Source organism: Triticum dicoccoides, chromosome 7B (assembly GCF_002162155.2).
Source record: "Triticum dicoccoides isolate Atlit2015 ecotype Zavitan chromosome 7B, WEW_v2.0, whole genome shotgun sequence".
Lineage (NCBI taxonomy): Eukaryota > Viridiplantae > Streptophyta > Magnoliopsida > Poales > Poaceae > Triticum > Triticum dicoccoides.
In genome coordinates, this window is record NC_041393.1 from 229,742,121 (window position 1) to 229,759,721 (window position 17,601).

At 47.1% G+C, this 17,601-nt stretch overlaps 1 protein-coding gene across 1 annotated transcript; it reads left to right on the plus strand.

Moving 5' to 3' along the window:
- Positions 1–12,637: 12,637 nt before the first annotated feature.
- LOC119336501 lies at positions 12,638–17,385 on the plus strand. Its single transcript, XM_037608545.1, has 3 exons — positions 12,638–14,555; positions 14,649–14,844; positions 16,766–17,385. Exons 1-3 carry the CDS (start codon positions 12,783–12,785, stop codon positions 17,020–17,022), a joined length of 2,226 nt encoding a protein of 741 aa, XP_037464442.1. The 5' UTR covers positions 12,638–12,782; the 3' UTR covers positions 17,023–17,385.
- Positions 17,386–17,601: the final 216 nt, after the last annotated feature.

The window sequence follows — 17,601 nt, forward strand, 5'->3', positions numbered from 1 at the left end:
GCTTATCTGGTTGAAGTTTCTTCACATAAGCATCGCAGCCCCAAACTTTAAGAAACGACAACTTTGGTTTCTTGCCAAACCACAGTTCATAAGGCGTCGTCTCAACGGATTTTGATGGTGCCCTATTTAACGTGAATGCGGCCGTCTCTAAAGCATAACCCCAAAACGATAGCGGTAAATCGGTAAGAGACATCATAGATCGCACCATATCAAGTAAAGTACGATTACGACGTTCGGACACACCATTTTGTTGTGGTGTTCCGGGTGGCGTGAGTTGCGAAACTATTCCGCATTGTTTCAAATGTAAACCAAACTCGTAACTCAAATATTCTCCTCCATGATCAGATCGTAGAAACTTTATTTTCTTGTTACGATGATTTTCCACTTCACTCTGAAATTCTTTGAACTTTTCAAATGTTTCAGACTTGTGCTTCATTAAGTAGATATACCCATATCTGCTCAAATCATCTGTGAAGGTGAGAAAATAACGATATTCGCCACGAGCCTCAACATTCATCGGACCACATCCATCTGTATGTATGATTTCCAACAAATCTGTTGCTCTCTCCATAGTTCCGGAGAACGGTGTTTTAGTCATCTTGCCCATGAGGCACGGTTCGCAAGTACCAAGTGATTCATAATCAAGTGATTCCAGAAGTCCGTCAGTATGGAGTTTCTTCATGCATTTTACACCGATATGACCTAAACGGCAGTGCCACAAATAAGTTGCACTATCATTATCAACTCTGCATCTTTTGGCTTCAACATTATGAATATGTGTGTCACTACTATCGAGATTCAATAAAAATAGACCACTCTTCAAGGGTGCATGACCATAAAAGATATTACTCATATAAATAGAACAACCATTATTCTCTGATTTAAATGAATAACCGTCTCGCATCAAACAAGATCCAGATATAATGTTCATGCTCAACGCTGGCACCAAATAACAATTATTCAGGTCTAAAACTAATCCCGAAGGTAGATGTAGAGGTAGCGTGCCGACCGCGATCACATCGACTTTGGAACCGTTTCCCACGTGCATCGTCACCTCGTCCTTGGCCAGTGCTCGCTTATTCCGTAGTCCCCTTTTCGAGTTGCAAATATTAGCAATAGAACCAGTATCAAATACCCAGGTGCTACTATGACCTCTAGTTAGGTACACATCAAGAACATGTATATCACATATACCTTTGTTCACTTTGCGATCCTTCTTATCCGCCAAATACTTGGGGCAGTTCAGCTTCCAGTGACCAGTCTGCTTGCAGTAGAAGCACTCAGTTTCAGGCTTAGGTCCAGACTTGGGTTTCTTCTCTTGAGCAGCAACTTGCTTGCCGTTCTTTTTGAAGTTCCCCTTCTTCTTCCCTTTGCCCTTTTTCTTGAAACTAGTGGTCTTGTTGACCATCAACACTTGATGCTCCTTCTTGATTTCTACCTCCGCGGCTTTTAGCATTGCGAAGAGCTCGGGAATAGTCTTGTTCATCCCTTGCATATTATAGTTCATCACAAAGCTCTTGTAGCTTGGTGGCAGTGATTGGAGAATTCTGTTAATGACACTGTCATCAGGAAGATTAACTCCCAGTTGAATCAAGTGATTATTATACCCAGACATTCTGAGTATGTGTTCACTGATAGAACTATTCTCCTCCATCTTGCAGCTATAGAACTTAGGAGACTTCATATCTCTCAATCCGGGCATTTGCTTGAAATATTAACTTCAACTCCTGGAACATCTCATATGCTCCATGACGTTCAAAACGTCGTTGAAGACCCGGTTCTAAGCCGTAAAGCATGGCACACTGAACTATAGAGTAGTCATCAGCTTTGCTTTGCCAGACGTTCTTAACGTCGTCAGTTGCATCAGCAGCAGGCCTGGCACCCAGCGGTGCTTCCAGGACGTAACTTTTCTGTGTAGCAATGAGGATAATCCTCAGGTTACGGACCCAGTCCGTGTAATTGCTACCATCATCTTTCAACTATGCTTTCTCAAGGAACGCATTAAAATTCAACGGAACAACAGCACGAGCCATCTATCTACAAACAAACATAGACAAGCAAGATACTATCAGGTACTAAGTTCATGATAAATTTAAGTTCAATTAATCATATTACTAAAGAACTCCCACTTAGACAGACATCTCTCTAGTCATCTAAGTGATCACGTGATCCAAATCAACTAAACCATAACCGATCATCACGTGAGATGGAGTAGTTTTCAATGGTGAACATCACTATGTTGATCATATCTACTATATGATTCACGCTCGACCTTCCGGTCTCCGTGTTCCGAGGCCATATCTGCATATTCTAGGCTCGTCAAGTTTAACCTGAATATTCCGCGTGTGCAAAACTGGCTTGCACCCGTTGTAGATCGACGTAGAGCTTATCACACCCGATCATCACGTGGTGTCTCGGCACGACGAACTTTGGCAACGGTGCATACTCAGGGAGAACGCTTCTTGATAATTTTAGTGAGAGATCATCTTAAAATGCTACCGTCAATCAAAGCAAGATAAGATGCATAAAGGATAAACATCACATGCAATCAATATAAGTGATATGATATGGCCATCATCATCTTGTGCTTGTGATCTCCATCTCCGAAGCACCGTCGTGATCACCATCATCACCGGCGCGACACCTTGATCTCCATCGTAGCATCATTGTCGTTTACGCCATCTATTGCTTCTATGACTATCGCTACCGCTTAGTGATAAAGTAAAGCAATTACAGGGCGTTTGCATTTCATACAATAAAGCGACAACCATATGGCTCCTGCCAGTTGCCGATAACTTCGGTTACAAAACATGATCATCTCATACAATAAAATATAGCATCACATCTTGACCATATCACATCACAACATGCCCTGCAAAAACAAGTTAGACGTCCTCTACTTTGTTGTTGCAAAATTTATGTGGCTGCTACGGGCTTAGCAAGAACCGTTCTTACCTACGCATCAAAAACCACAACGATAGTTCGTCAAGTTGGTTCTGTTTTAACCTTCGCAAGGACCGGGCATAGCCACACTCGATTCAGCTAAAGTGAGAGAGACAGACACCCACCAGCCACCTTTAAGCACGAGTGCTCGTAACGGTGAAACCAGTCTCGCGTAAGCGTACGCGTAATGTCGGTCCGGGCCGCTTCATCTCACAATACCGCCGAACCAAAGTATGACATGATGGTAAGCAGTATGACTTGTATCGCCCACAACTCACTTGTGTTCTACTCGTGCATATAACATCAACGCATAAAACCTAGGCTCAGATGCCACTGTTGGGGAACGTAGTAATTTCAAAAAATTTCCCATGCACACGCAAGATCATGGTGATGGCATAGCAACGAGAGGGGAGAGTGTTCATCCACGTACCCTCGTAGACCATAAGCAGAAGCGTTAGCACAACGCGGTTGATGTAGTCGTATGTCTTCATGATCCGACTGATCCAAGCACCGAACGTACGGAGCCTCCGAGTTCAGCACACGTTCAGCTCGATGACGATCTCCGGCCTCCGATCCAGCCGAGCTCTACAGATGAGTTCCGTCAGTACGACGGCATGGTGACGATGATGATGTTCTATAGGCGCAGGGCTTCGCCTAAACTCTGCGACGATATGATCGAGGTGGAATATGGTGGAAGGGGGCACCGCACACGGCTAAGGAATGATCCGTAGATCAACTTGTGTGTCTATGGGGTGCCCCCCCCCCCGCCCCCGTATATAAAGGAGGGAGGGGGAGGTGCGGCCGGCCCCCTAGGGGTGCGCCTGGAGGAGTCCTACTCCCACCGGGAGTAGGACTCCCCCCTCTTGCCTTGTTTGAGAAGGAAAGGGGGGAGGGGAAAGAGGAAAGGGGGGCGCCGCCCCCCCCCCCCTTCCTTGTCCTATTCGGACTAGGGGGGGGAGGGGGCGCGCGGCCTGCCCTGGCCGGCCCTCCTCTTCTCCCTCTTGGCCCACTAAGGCCCAATATCCCCCGGGAGGGTTCCGGTAACCCCCCGGTGTTCCGGTAAAATCCCGATTTCACCCGGAACCATTCCGATGTCCAAATATAGGCTTCCAATATATCAATCTTTATGTCTCGGCCATTTCGAGACTCCTCGTCATGTCTGTGATCACATCCGGGACTCCGAAGAAACTTTGGTACATCAAAACTTATAAACTCATAATAAAACTGTCATCGAAACGTTAAGCGTGCGGACCCTACGGGTTCGAGAACTATGTAGACATGACCTAGAACCATTCTCGGTCAATAACCAATAGCGGGACCTGGATGCCCATATTGGTTCCTACATATTCCACGAAGATCTTTATCGGTCAAACCGCATGTCAACATACTTTGTTCCCTTTGTCATCGGTATGTTACTTGCCCGAGATTTGATCGTCGGTATCCAATACCTAGTTCAATCTCGTTACCGGCAAGTCTTTTTACTCGTTCCGTAATACATCATCTCATAACTAACTGATTAGTTACATGCTTGCAAGGCTTAGGTGATGAGTATTACCGAGAGGGCCCAGAGATACCTCTCCGACAATCGGAGTGACAAAACCTAATCTCGAATTATGCCAACCCAACATGTACCTTCGGAAATGCCTGTAGAGCACCTTTATAATCACCCAGTTACGTTGTGACGTTTGGTAGCACACAAAGTGTTCTTCCGGTAAACGGGAGTTGCACAATCTCATAGTTGCAGGAACTTTGTATAAGTCATGAAGAAAGCAATAGCAGTATTCTAAACGATCAAGTGCTAGGCTAACGGAATGGGTCATGTCAATCACATCATTCTCCTAATGATGTGATCCCACTAATCAAATTACAATACATGCCTATGGTTAGGAAACATAACCATCTTTGATTAATGAGCCAGTCAAGTAGAGGCATACTAGTGACTATGGTTTTGTCTATGTATTCACACATGTATTATGTTTCCGGTTAATACAATTCTAGCATGAATAATAAACATTTATCATGATATGAGGAAATAAATAATAACTTTATTATTGCCTCTAGGGCATATTTCCTTCACTGACTTGTTCCCGACGCCAAAAATTCCTATAAATACTGAAACCTCCGAAAAATAACCTAGATCGGGAGTTCCGCCGCTACAAGCCTCTGTAGCCACCAAAAACCTCTTGGGAGCCCGTTCCGGCACCCTCCCGGAGGGGGAATCCATCACCGGTGGCCATCTTCATCATCCCGGCGCTCTCCATGACGAGGAGGGAGTAGTTCACCCTCGGGGTTGAGGGTATGTACCAGTAGCTATGTGTTTGATCTCTCTCTCTCTCTCGTGTTCTTGAGGTGATACGATCTTGATGTATCGCGAGCTTTGCTATTATAGTTGGATCTTATGATGTTTCTCCCCCTCTACTCTCTTGTAATGAATTGAGTTTTCCCCTTGAAGTTATCTTGTCGGATTGAGTCTTTAAGGATTTGAGAACACTTGATGTACGTCTTGCCGTGCTTATCTATGGTGATAATAGGATATTCACGTGATATACTTGATGTATGTTTTGGTGATCAACCTGCGGGTTCAGTGAACTTATGCACAGGGGCTGGCACACGTTTTCGTCTTGACTCTCCGGTAGAAACTTTGGGGCACTCTTTTAAGTACTTTGTGTTGGTTGAATAGATGAATCTGAGATTGTGTGATGCATATCGCATAATCATGACCACGGATACTTGAGGTCACATTGGAGTATGTAGGTGACATTAGGGTTTTGGTTGATTTGTGTCTTAAGGTGTTATTCTAGTACGAACTCTATGATAGATTGAACGGAAAGAATAGCTTCGTGTTATTTTACTACGGACTCTTGAATAGATTGATCAGAATGGATAACTTTGAGGTGGTTTCGAACTCTACAATAATCTCTTCGTTTGTTCTCCCTATTAGTGACTTTGGAGTGACTCTTTGTTGCATGTTGAGGGATAGTTATATGATCTAGTTATGTTATTATTGTTGAGAGAACTTGCACCAGTGAAAGTATGAACCCTAGGCCTTGTTTCCTCATTGCAATACCGTTTACGCTCAGTTTTATCATTAGGTACCTTGCTGTTTTTATATTTTTAGATTACAAAAACCTATATCTACCATCCATATTGCACTTGTATCACCATATCTTCTCCAAACTAGTGCACCTATACAATTTACCACTGCATTGGGTGTGTTGGGGCACAAGAGACTCTTTGTTATTTGGTTGCAGGGTTGTTTGGGAGAGACCATCTTCAACCTACGCCTCCCACGGATTGATAAACCTTAGGTCATCCACTTGAGGGAAATTTGCTACTGTCCTACAAACCTCTGCACTCGGAGGCCCAACAACATCTACAAGGAGAAGGTTGCATAGTAGACATCATTATGTTACTCTAGTCTCTTCTGATGCTGCAAGCTGCTGCAAGATGCTAGTCTTCGACAGGCTAGGCCTTCCCTTCTCTTCTGATATTCTGTAGTTTAGTCCATATATACAGACCATTCCTTTGATACCGATGCATACTTAGTATAGTTCTGATGTAAGTCTTGCGAGTACTTTGGATGAGTACTCATGGTTGCTGTGCTACCTCTTTTCCCCCTCTACCCAATTGATGCGATCAGATGGCGGAGTCCAGGAGCCAGCCGATTTTGCTGACGACTGCTACTACCCCGAGGGTGCCTACTACTACATGGAGACTGCCGATGACCAGGAGTAGTTAGGAGTTCCCAGGCAAGAGGTCTTTCCTTTTTGTTCGTTGCTGCTTTTGTGCTAGCCTTCTTAAGGCAATCTTGTCTAACTTATGTCTTTACTCAGATATTGTTGCTTCCGCAGACTCGTTTGTATTCGAGCCCTCGAGGCCCTGCCTTGTAACATAAAGCTTGTATTATTTTAATTTGTGTCTAGAATTATGTTGTGATATTTTGTCGTGAGTCCTTAATCTTGATCATGCACATTTGCATGTACAATTAGTGTACGATTGAGTTGGGGGCGTCATAAGGGGGTGTTACCAGGGGAAGTTTTTTGGCGTAAATTTTTCTATTGCCGCAGTGAAAATCGCTGATGTGGCATAGCCCATCGATGGCCCTGCATGCCGTTGTTGTTGAATGAATGGATAGAGGGAGTAGTAGAACAGCCGCCGCCCATGTCCAGCGTGGCTTCGGCCCCTACCGACTGTCGTCCCATGTGCAGACGACGTCTGCCCTATGGACACCTTGCGGCCCCGTCCGCGCGCTTGCCATCAGGACTCCTTGATCGGCTCGGTCCGCAGATCTCATCTATGATAGAGTTTGGCGGCTGCACAACCCTAAACCCGTTTGCCAAGGAAACACATCGGAGCAACACCGTATATGCAGCCAGATTGAAGGCAAGGTTCGCAGTTTTCCCAAGGTCAAGAAGCCACCGGATCGCACCACTCCAACAGGTAGGTTGCCGGACAAACTAGCTCCATGCGTTGCGATCCTGCCGGCTGCGTCCCCCTTTGCGATCCTACCGGTTGCATCCATGGAGAAACCAGAAGGCGGTAGGGGCGATTATGGGGCTCCCCTAGTGGACGCTGCCCACCCGAAGCCGTCTGATGGTGGAACCGGGGTTGCCTTGGCAAGTAGTGCATGCGCGTCGGCCATCGTGGTGGTGTATAGGGGCCTCAGTTTCGCCTCTGATGCAGACTCTACCTTCAGTAGGAGCAGCCGTAGAGAAGGCCGGCAAGGTGTTCACAAAGCCAATACAACTTACCAGGAGATGCGTGCACTTGGCAGTCCAGCTACTGTTCGGTGCACGGGGCGTTCATTGCTGTTCAAATTGAGTTCATGGACTTGGCTAACAGAGATGCTACAGCTGATTAGTACTACAAGTGTGGCAAGTGCAGCTACAACACAGGTGCAGGAGGCGTTTGTTGCTACCCAACTTGACTCGTATGCAGCGGGCCAGCAGGGGCACAACTCACTTATCCCCTGGAGGTCCAATATGATCCTGGCCTTGCAATACCTCTTGTCGAGCGCCCGCGCTGCAGATGCAGAGATGTCAGAGGACACATCTACTCTTGATAAACACAACGCTAGGGACCTTCTGGATGTTGGTTGGCAGGATACTCTGGGCACTGCTTTGGTAGTGCACACCAAGGTGAGCGTGAAGGATAAACCCGAGGGGACGCCAGAGAAGCAAAGGCTAGGTGAGATGGGAGGTTGTGCGGCGTCTGTCGCTTTGGAGAAGGAGAGGGATGACACCATGGAGGGAACCGGCCCTGGGGCCGCCGGTCAACTGACGGGGCCATCAGTGGCGCCCCGTCAGGAGCAATGAGTACCTTAAGTTGGAACTGCCGAGGGGGAGGGAACTCTCGGACAGTTCGGGATCTCGTGAGTTTGGTGCAAACTCATTCCCTTTGTACTGTCTTTTTATGCGAAACTAGACAACCAAAAGAAAGAAAAAATGAAAAGATATCGCTCTCGATTAGGCTTGAGTGGTTTCGAGGCAGTTGGTAGCAATGGTCTTAGTGGAGGTCTCGCACTATATTGGCACGAATCTGTGCGAGTTGATGTAAAAGATATGAATGAATAATACATTGATGCATATGTGACTTCTGTAGCAGGTGAGCCACCTTGGAGGCTCACTTGCGTCTACGGCGAGCCCCGGACAGAGCACCGGCACCACATGTGGTCGCTCCTTCGGGATCCTCACCTTCGGGTAGACATGCCATGGGTGGTGATTGGCGACTTCAACGAGGCCATGTGGGGCTTCAAGCACTTCTCTGATACTCCTCGCTTAACAGGTCAGATGATTGATTTTCGTGATGCATTGGGATTATGTGGACTAGGTGATCTTGGCTTTTCAGGACTACCGTACACCTGATAACCGGCGGTCCGGACGAGCACATGTCAAGGTGCGGCTGGACAGGGCAGTGGCAGATAATCTGTGGCGCGATTTATTCATGGAGGCGAAAGTCCAACACTTGGTGGCACCTACCTCTGACCATGCCCCGATCCTCCTTCAGTGGGTTCCTGAACCGCCTAGGGAGAAGGCGGGCAGGAGGTGTCGCCACTATGAGGTGGCATGGGAACGTGACCACACACTACCGGAGGTGATCCTACAGGCTTGGACAACGGCTGGTAGTATGGGGAACCTGGGCGACGTTGCGACTGCCCTAGGGAGCTCATGCATGCGTTGCAAGGGTGGAGTAAGAAAAAATTTGGTAACGTGATAAAAGAGATTAATAAATCTCGTACCCGGCTTGAGGAACTAATGGCTATGAATGCAGATCAAAGAACCATCAGGGAAACCAGAGACCGCTTGAACGAATTACTCTATAGGGAGGAAATGATTTGGATGCAACGGTCTCGTATTGACTGGCTACGAGAAGGCGACCGGAACACTAACTTTTTCATCGTAAGGCGATTTGGCAGGCATGGAAAAATCGCATTAAATCTCTTGTTGATGAGTCTGGGGAAGTACAGAAGGAGAGCACCAAGATGGCTAATATGGTCACTGATTATTTTACCAAGCTTTTTACTGTTGATCCATCCCTTTGTGCAGATCCAATAATTAATCTTCTTGGTACTCATGTTACTAATGGTATGAATGACAAACTATGTGCAGAGTTCTCTGTTAAGGAGATAGCAGATGCGCTTTTTTAGATTGGTCCTTTGAAAGCGCCTGGGCCGGACGGCTTCCCAGCCTGTGTGTTCCAGAAAAACTGGTTGGTCATGAAGGCCCAAGTCACTGCCGCTGTAAAGGAGTTTTTTTGGTCAGGGATTATGCCAGAGGGGGTTAATGACACTGCCACTATTCTCATCCCAAAAATCGATAATTTGGTAAAGCTTACTGAATTTAGGCCCATAAGTTTATGCGATATTATTTATAAAGTGGTGTCGAAGTGCCTAGTGAACAGGCTAAGACCTATGTTGGAGGACATTATATCACCAGAACAGAGCGCTTTCGTTCCAGGTATACTGATTACAAATAATGTTCTTGTTGCATTTGAGTGCATTCACCATATTCAGCAGGAGAAAGACCCAGCAAAAAAGTTTCTGCGCCTATAAGCTGGATCTGTCTAAAGCTTATGACATGGTTGACTGGGGGTTCTTGGCGCGGACGATGCAAAAGTTGGATTTCGCTGACCGATGGGTGAACTGGATTATGACTTGTGTCACCTCGGTTAGATACACTGTCAAATTTAATGGCACCCTCTTGGATTCGTTTGCACCGTCGCGCGGGCTACGGTAAGGTGATCCCCTTTCACCATTTTTGTTCCTGTTTATTGTTGATGGGTTATCTGCTTTGTTAAAGGATGGGGAGGAAAAGAGAAAATTCGCATCCCTGAAGGTATGCAGAAGAGCTCCAGGAATATCTCACTTGTTGTTCGCGGACGACACCTTGCTCTTCTTCAAGGCCGACGCACCACAAGTGGAGAATATCCGCAATATTATTTTGGCTTATTAAGGGGCCACGGGGCAGCTAATTAATCCGGCTAAATGCAACATTTTGTTTGGGAAGCATTGTCTTGAAATCAATAAGGAAAATGTGCGTATGACTCTACAGCTTCAGCTCACCACTTTTGAAGAAAAGTACTTGGGGTTGCCGACGCCCGAAGGTAGGATGTCCAAGGGTAAATTCCAAAACCTACAGGCCCGCTTAATGAAAAGGATTATTGCTTGGGGAGATACGCTTTCTCTGGCAGAGAAGGAAACAATGATCAAAGCTGTTCTCCAAGCTATTCCCACTTATATGATGGGGATCTTCAAGTTTCCCATGTCCGTCTATGATGACCTAAACAGAATGGTTAGAAAATTCTGGTGGGGTTCGAAGGAGGGTAAGCGGAAAACACACTGGATGGCTTGGCCAGAGATCCAAAGGCATAAACAGTGCGGTGGTCTGGGATTCCGCGACTTCAGGGTGTTTAATCAGGCCCTGCTAGCGAGGCAGGCTTGGCATCTTCTAATTAAACCCAATAGTCTTTGTGCGCAGGTGTTAAAAGCTCGCTATTACCACGACGGACGGCTAGAGGACACAGTGTCCTCTGGGAACTCATCTGTTACCTGGCAAGTGATCCAACACGGCCTCGAACTCCTCAAAAAGGGGCTAGTGTGGCGGGTTGGTAGTGGGACACAAATTCGTATTTGGCAGGATCGATGGCTGCCTCGGTCGCCCTCAGGCCAGCTCATCACCTCGCAAGGCACGTGTAGACTCCAGAGGGTCTCGGACCTGCTGGATGCTAGAGGTGCTTGAAGGTTGGACCTTCTTTGTCGTCACTTCCTGCCAGTCGACATCGACACCATCACGAGCATCAAGACCTCTCCACGCGCCACGGAGGATGTCCTAGCCTGGGCTCCGGAGAAACCCGGTGTCTTCTCCATTCGGTCAGCCTACCGCTTTGCCATGGATGAGCGCGAGCGTCCATCGGCAAGCGCCTCGAGCAGGGCACTGGATGCCCGTCGCGCCATCTGGAAGACCATATGGGGGTGCCCTGCTCCCCGAAAGGTACGAGTGTTTGCATGGCGGCTGGTCTCAAACTCCCTTGCTACTTGGGCTAATAAATTTTCTAGAACTCTGGAGCCTAATGATATGTGTCCACTTTGTGGTGTGGAACGCGAGGATGTCTTCCATGCTATGTGCAGATGTCCACAGGCAAAGGACCTATGGGGTGCGATGGCGAAGGACTGGATTCTTCCGGACATCAGTTTGATACAGAACACGGGGCCGGAGTGGTTATTCGGTGTTTTGGAGCCCCTCTTGGATACTTCTCGCATGGTGGCCCTGATGATATTCTGGAGATCATGGCACGTTCGTAATGAGATCATTCATGACAAGGAACCGCCTCCCACAGAAGTTTCCTGCAGATTCTTGCATAGTTATATTTCTTCGCTTCTCTGTATTCAGCAGCACCCAATGGAAGACGTTGTAAAAGGCAAAATGGTGCTCACAGACCCGGCATGCCTAGCTGGTGTAGTTGCTGCGCCGGCGCCGAGCACGAGAGGTGCAGACCCGCGACCAACAGAGAAGTGGGAGCCTCCCCCTGCTGGATGGCTAAAGCTGAACGTCGACGGTGCCTTCTCTGAGCACGCGGGTAATGGTGGAGCCGGTATGGTCCTGAGGAACAGTGACGGCAACATTATCTTCACTTCATGCAGACACTTGTTTGCGTGTGATAATGCACTGCGAGCTGAGTTGGAGGCGTGCAAAGAGGGAATTTCTCTTGCGCTGGAATGGAGTTCGTTGCCTTTTATCATTGAAACGGACAGCTCAGTGGCTGCAATGATGATCAACCAAGCTGCTGTTGATCGATCTAAGGATGCTGCACTAATCCATGAGATCAAAATGCGAACCAGGGGTGATAGGAGGGTCCAGGTGAAGGCTATTAAACGTGAGAGGAATCAGGTTAGTCACGAGCTTGCTCGTATAGCTTGTACAGACATAAAAACTGCAGTTTGGCTGGGGTCTGGCCTTGAAGGGATTGTAAATGTTTGTGTACTGGATCAGCTTGATTAATATAAATCCTTTTTTCCCCCGCAAAAAAAAAAGAGGGAGTAGTAGGAAAAAAAACTGACCGAACGAGGACGAACGTGCAGCGAACCACAACAGATAAATGGGCCGGCCCGCTAGGCGTCGATAGGAATCGGTACGGGCGACGTATAGCCCTGGCGCGTTTCATCCCTATTCCTCGCTAAATAGGAGCCCCGTTCAGATGTCAGAAAAAAAAAAAGGAGCTCCCGTTCCGCGGCCTCTCCTTCTCTTGCAACCGAACCCTAGATCGCCATCTATCCTCATCCTACGCCGCCATACCCTAGATCGGCCTCGCCTCTGCAGCAACCGATCTCTAGGTCGCCGCCGATGCCGGACCTCTCCCCGTCCAAGGGGGTGCTCTCATGCCTGTACAGCAGGTGCGACAGTGCCTCTCAGTCCAAAGGCACGCATAAGCTTCTCTTCGACCTCATCCTCGACTACTACGACAAGGCGGTCGATCGGCTGCCCGTTAAGGAGATGCCGCCGGACGTTGACCTCCTCCGCCTCGTAGAAGGCTCCGGCTTCTGTTTCGGCCTCCTCGATCCCGTCTCCAACATTATCTTCAACACCATCTCCGTCCTACCGCACGACATCGGAGCAACCCCAAAGCCATCTTCTCCATGCCGAAAGAAGTCCAAGAGGACTCTCCCCAAAATCACTCGAAAACCTAAGTGGGACGAGATTGCATCGAAATCTTACAAAGGTCTCATTGATTTCATGCTGAGCTACTTTGGATGCCTCAGCAAGGACCAGGCCGCCCGCTACCTCTTCTGGTCCAGCGCCGATGTTAGCCTTGCCGTCATGCTTGTCGAGTATGAATTTGGCACAGATAATCCTTTGCTCCCCTACCCTGGCTCCGAAAGGACGCAGGCTGCCCTCAAAATGGCGGCGCTTGGAGCACGTCACACTGCACCCGACAGCTTTGTGCGGTTCGTGACGTCCCAGTACCCCAGGAACATTCTGCTCAACTCGGCCCGTGTTCTGGCGGATAGTGGCCGGAAGCTCCACATTGCCGATGTCAAAGGCATTGTCGATCTGGTGCACTCTCTGGACACGCCCTGCTACGATGCCAAAGTAGCCCTGCTGCCGAACGGAAGAACTGTCTGCTACGTTCAGAAGATCACCTTTCATGGAGAAGTCCTTGCAGCAGAAGCAGTCACCAGCAAGATTTCTGACCTCGGAGATGGCTACAGCAGCAGCAGCACCACCACCACACTCTGCCCAGCCGGATACCACATCACATATGTGCGCCATATTGGATTGGAGAGGCTATCTTATTGTTTGTCAGAGGCCAATGCAGAAAAGCACAGGTTAAATGCCGCGTGCGGAAACTCCTGTGAATACCTACAGTCCCTTAAGATGCGCCTCCTCCAGTATATCCAAACCTTCTACCTCACTGTGTTCTCCCGGCTACCAGCGGGCTGCGAGCACTTGATCCGCAGCATCCTTGTTGCTGGCCACTGCTATGGCCCCATGGATCCCGTCAGCAACATAATTATCAGCTCCATCTGGTATGACAGGTGGTGTCCACTCCCGGAGGCTGACCGCAAGGGGATCCAAGCATATGACATATTGAACACCTGCTACATGCTTCGAACACAAGCTCGTTCCCTAAAAGGCCTTCTATGCTTAGCCTGTGCATTGGACCCCACATTGACGGAGGAATGTGCTGCGAAGGCCCTTCGTGACAACACTTGCGACTTATTTGGGAAATTGTCGGGAGTGTTTCCACTAGGATCAGGTTCTTCCAATATTTTTCATATGGCGGCCAAGGCTGCTGGACACCCTCTGCCTGCTGGCCTAGGATTGCTTTACCAACAGCTGGCACAAGTGCCTGCGAGATTTGCTCAGCTCTCCTCTTTGATAACTTCGAGCAGGGTGTTATCCCCTGATGTTTGCAATCAAATAGCTGCCTTTCTGGAAGGGGAATTCAAAATCACTCCACATGTGCAGAATGAGTTGCAGGCTCAGGCTCCTAAACTATGCAAAGAGGCATTGAAAACACTGTCAAGAAAGAGATCAGGACATGGGTGCAAGACTGAATTCATTCGTTTTAAGCTTGCACAACTACTGGATAAGTATGCCTCTGAGCATCCTTGGGTATGTACAATTGTTTTCATCTTTAATTGCTGCATATTTTTTAGATCTTCATCCTCTCCTACTTGATTCAGTCGACCTTACTACTTGTTTCAGGAACCAAAATATGTGCTGAACTTCATTTGTGGTGTGGAGGAAAGGGGTCCTTTATTCACAGTGTGCTACCGTGTTAATTTTATGGCCACTCCCGAATCACAGGATGAGAACACACTTTTCTTTGCTGAATTCTGGGTTTCATATCCTCAGCCGCCAAAACCAAATTTCTGCTGCCCTTTGCAACAGCCATATAGTGGTAAGTATTTGTTCCTGCCATTTGGTACAAGCAGCCTGAGCTTAAGGTGGGACATCAGTGTGCCACTGGTTTGGATAATTAGATCTCCATGATCATGGTGCATGAACCCTGTTGCATATCATGTAGCTAGATATATTTTTGATATGACTGACATTACTCTGTTCAGTTCTCACTGTTCATATCAATACAAACTTCGGTTAGTATGCTCTGCTATTACACTGACCTGTGAAAGTGACAATTGAACCTGTTAATTCTAGCTTGGTGGAAAGAAAAGTATCTAAGTATGCTTTCTTTGAAATGCCTCTTGCCTTGTCGATTATATTTGAGTAAATTTCACAAAGCTACTATTTTCTGGGGCAGATGTAATGCAAAAAACCAGAACTTTAGTTTTTTATATTTTTCTTCACATAACCACAGCTTCTGGGTAAATGTTTCTAGTAACAGACACTTACGTCACTCCTGCTCTACTTTTAATATGTTGAATAAAGCCTTGCCAGTTGCACTAGTAGCTACCACCTGTCAGCATTTCCATCTCTCCCTCCCTCCCTCCCTCCCTCCCTCCCTCTAATCCATGGCTGCTTGACTCAAGGGCTGTGGAGGCTCAATCGGCTAGATGCGTTGCCGCGACCCAGCTTCTACCAGTGACTGCTCTGCTCATGTAAATATGTAGCTGAAGCTTGAGCCTTGTCTGCATCTTGTCTTTACTTTGAGTCAGCCTGGTTTGATTTGATCGCCGATGTGGCCCACTACCACTTCTGTTGAATGCTTCACCATCTCTTTTGATTCCGAGTTCTCCTAACTTGCTGCATGACTGCATCCGTCTGTTGAACTCAACTCTCTGATTCCCATCCCGCACAAAGCAACGTCGATTATGGTTCCCTTGTTCATCACCCCTGCAGCATGGATTTGGCGAGGTGGTAGGCACTTTTAGTGTTACATCTGTATATGTCCAGTGGATTATGGTTTGTCCAGTGGATGTATGGATAAGAATCACATCTGTATATGTTGAAGCGGGACTTCCTATTCTGCATATGAGAGGAAGACACCTAAAGAGATGGAAAGGAGAGGAGGGGAGGCTAGGTCTGAAAAAGACACTGACAGCCTAGTGCAACTCACAAGCTGTCAGAATATAATGCAAGTAGACAGGGATGAAGGGATTGTGGTTCGTTAATAACCTGTCACAGAAACTGGGGTTATGTGATTGGTCTAATAGTAAATTGTTGTGTTATTTTGTTATTTGTGCCACAGAAGCGTAGATCTGTAAATTCATTACTGTACATTTAAAACAAATGAAGGATATGCCATTAGTTCATGAAAGGGAGCCTTGGCGCAGGGGTAAAGCTGCTGCCTTGTGACCTCAGGTCACGGGTTCAAGTCCTGGAAACAGCCTCTTACAGAAAACAGCCAAAGTGGTCGGACCCTTCCCCGGACACTGCGCAAGCGGGAGCTACATGCACCGGGCTGCCCATATGACTTTAGTTCTTCCGGGCCTGCTGAACCACATTAATCCATAGGACCTGCGATCGAAAGATACCCTGAAAAGTTCCAATTTTTGTTTGTTTTTGTGTGTTTTTCACATTTCTCTGTAGAATTGCGACCATCTTGACACTGCAGTTCTAATTATGCTCTTTTAGCTATTTAATCTACCTGCCCCTTTGTTACACTGTCCGATATAGTTATCCGTGATGTGCACTTCCCCTCGTATTGAGTATGCTTCCGCTCAGCCCTCTCTGGTCGCTTCAATGATTGTCATATTTGCATACAATCTAGATGTATATTGTGTGCACATGACATGCTGTAGAGTATAGCTTTAATACGGAAATTATTACATAAGCTGAACAATTATGTGCTATTATTGATGTGTACATATTTTTCTAGTGTGTTACAATTATCTTTGTAATTAGTTTGGTCTTGCGAACAGGACGTTGCTACTTTGGCGAGGCTTCTGCAAGGAAGATTGTTTATCCGTGTTCCACAGAGTACTTTATGTCTGACATTACTGCATATGGAACAAAGGACGCAGAAGACATACTAGACACCGATTTTGTCTATTTTGACTCTCGGAGGGACCTGAAGTTTGCAACCGATGTGAACAGCTACTATGCACCAGGGTTCCCTGTGCTATCGAGGCCGATTGTCTTGGCCACTGACGAGGAGCTAAAGATGTTGGGCCCATAACTCAGTGAGTTTCAACAGCCAGAGTTGAATAAGACTATTGCATGCTTGTCAGATTTATGTCAGACAAACAAGTCAGAAAAAGCTTGTCAGGATATCCTTGCGTTAGTACATGCTGAATCCTTTGTAGGAGTTCTGCATTTTATTTAGTGACTAATGCACTGAGCTGTTTCAGTATGTTGATGCCATGAATGTTTTCGTTTCCCCTATCTTTAGTGGTTTGGCTTATCTCCTACCAGTAGAAGGGTTTAGCTGCACATTGTGGTGCTACATTGTCGCATGTCATTGTGGTGCTACATTGTCGCATGTCGATGCTTTTTTCTATTAATGTGATTTAGCCTGGTTGTTGCCGATTATTTTGAGAAATTCATGACTCGGTCAAAATCATGAACCAAATCAAAGTTGAACACCTCAATTGATTTGGAGGGCTGCAAAATTAGAGAGAATAGTTGATGTGTTTTTGCGGCCGTCTGACTGGTTCGGTGTTGAGTTCCAGCACGTCGGTCGGCGATACTGGTTCGACACCTTCACGTCAGCAAACATTGTAGCCTGCGCCTACGACATTATTGCGTGGAGGCTTGG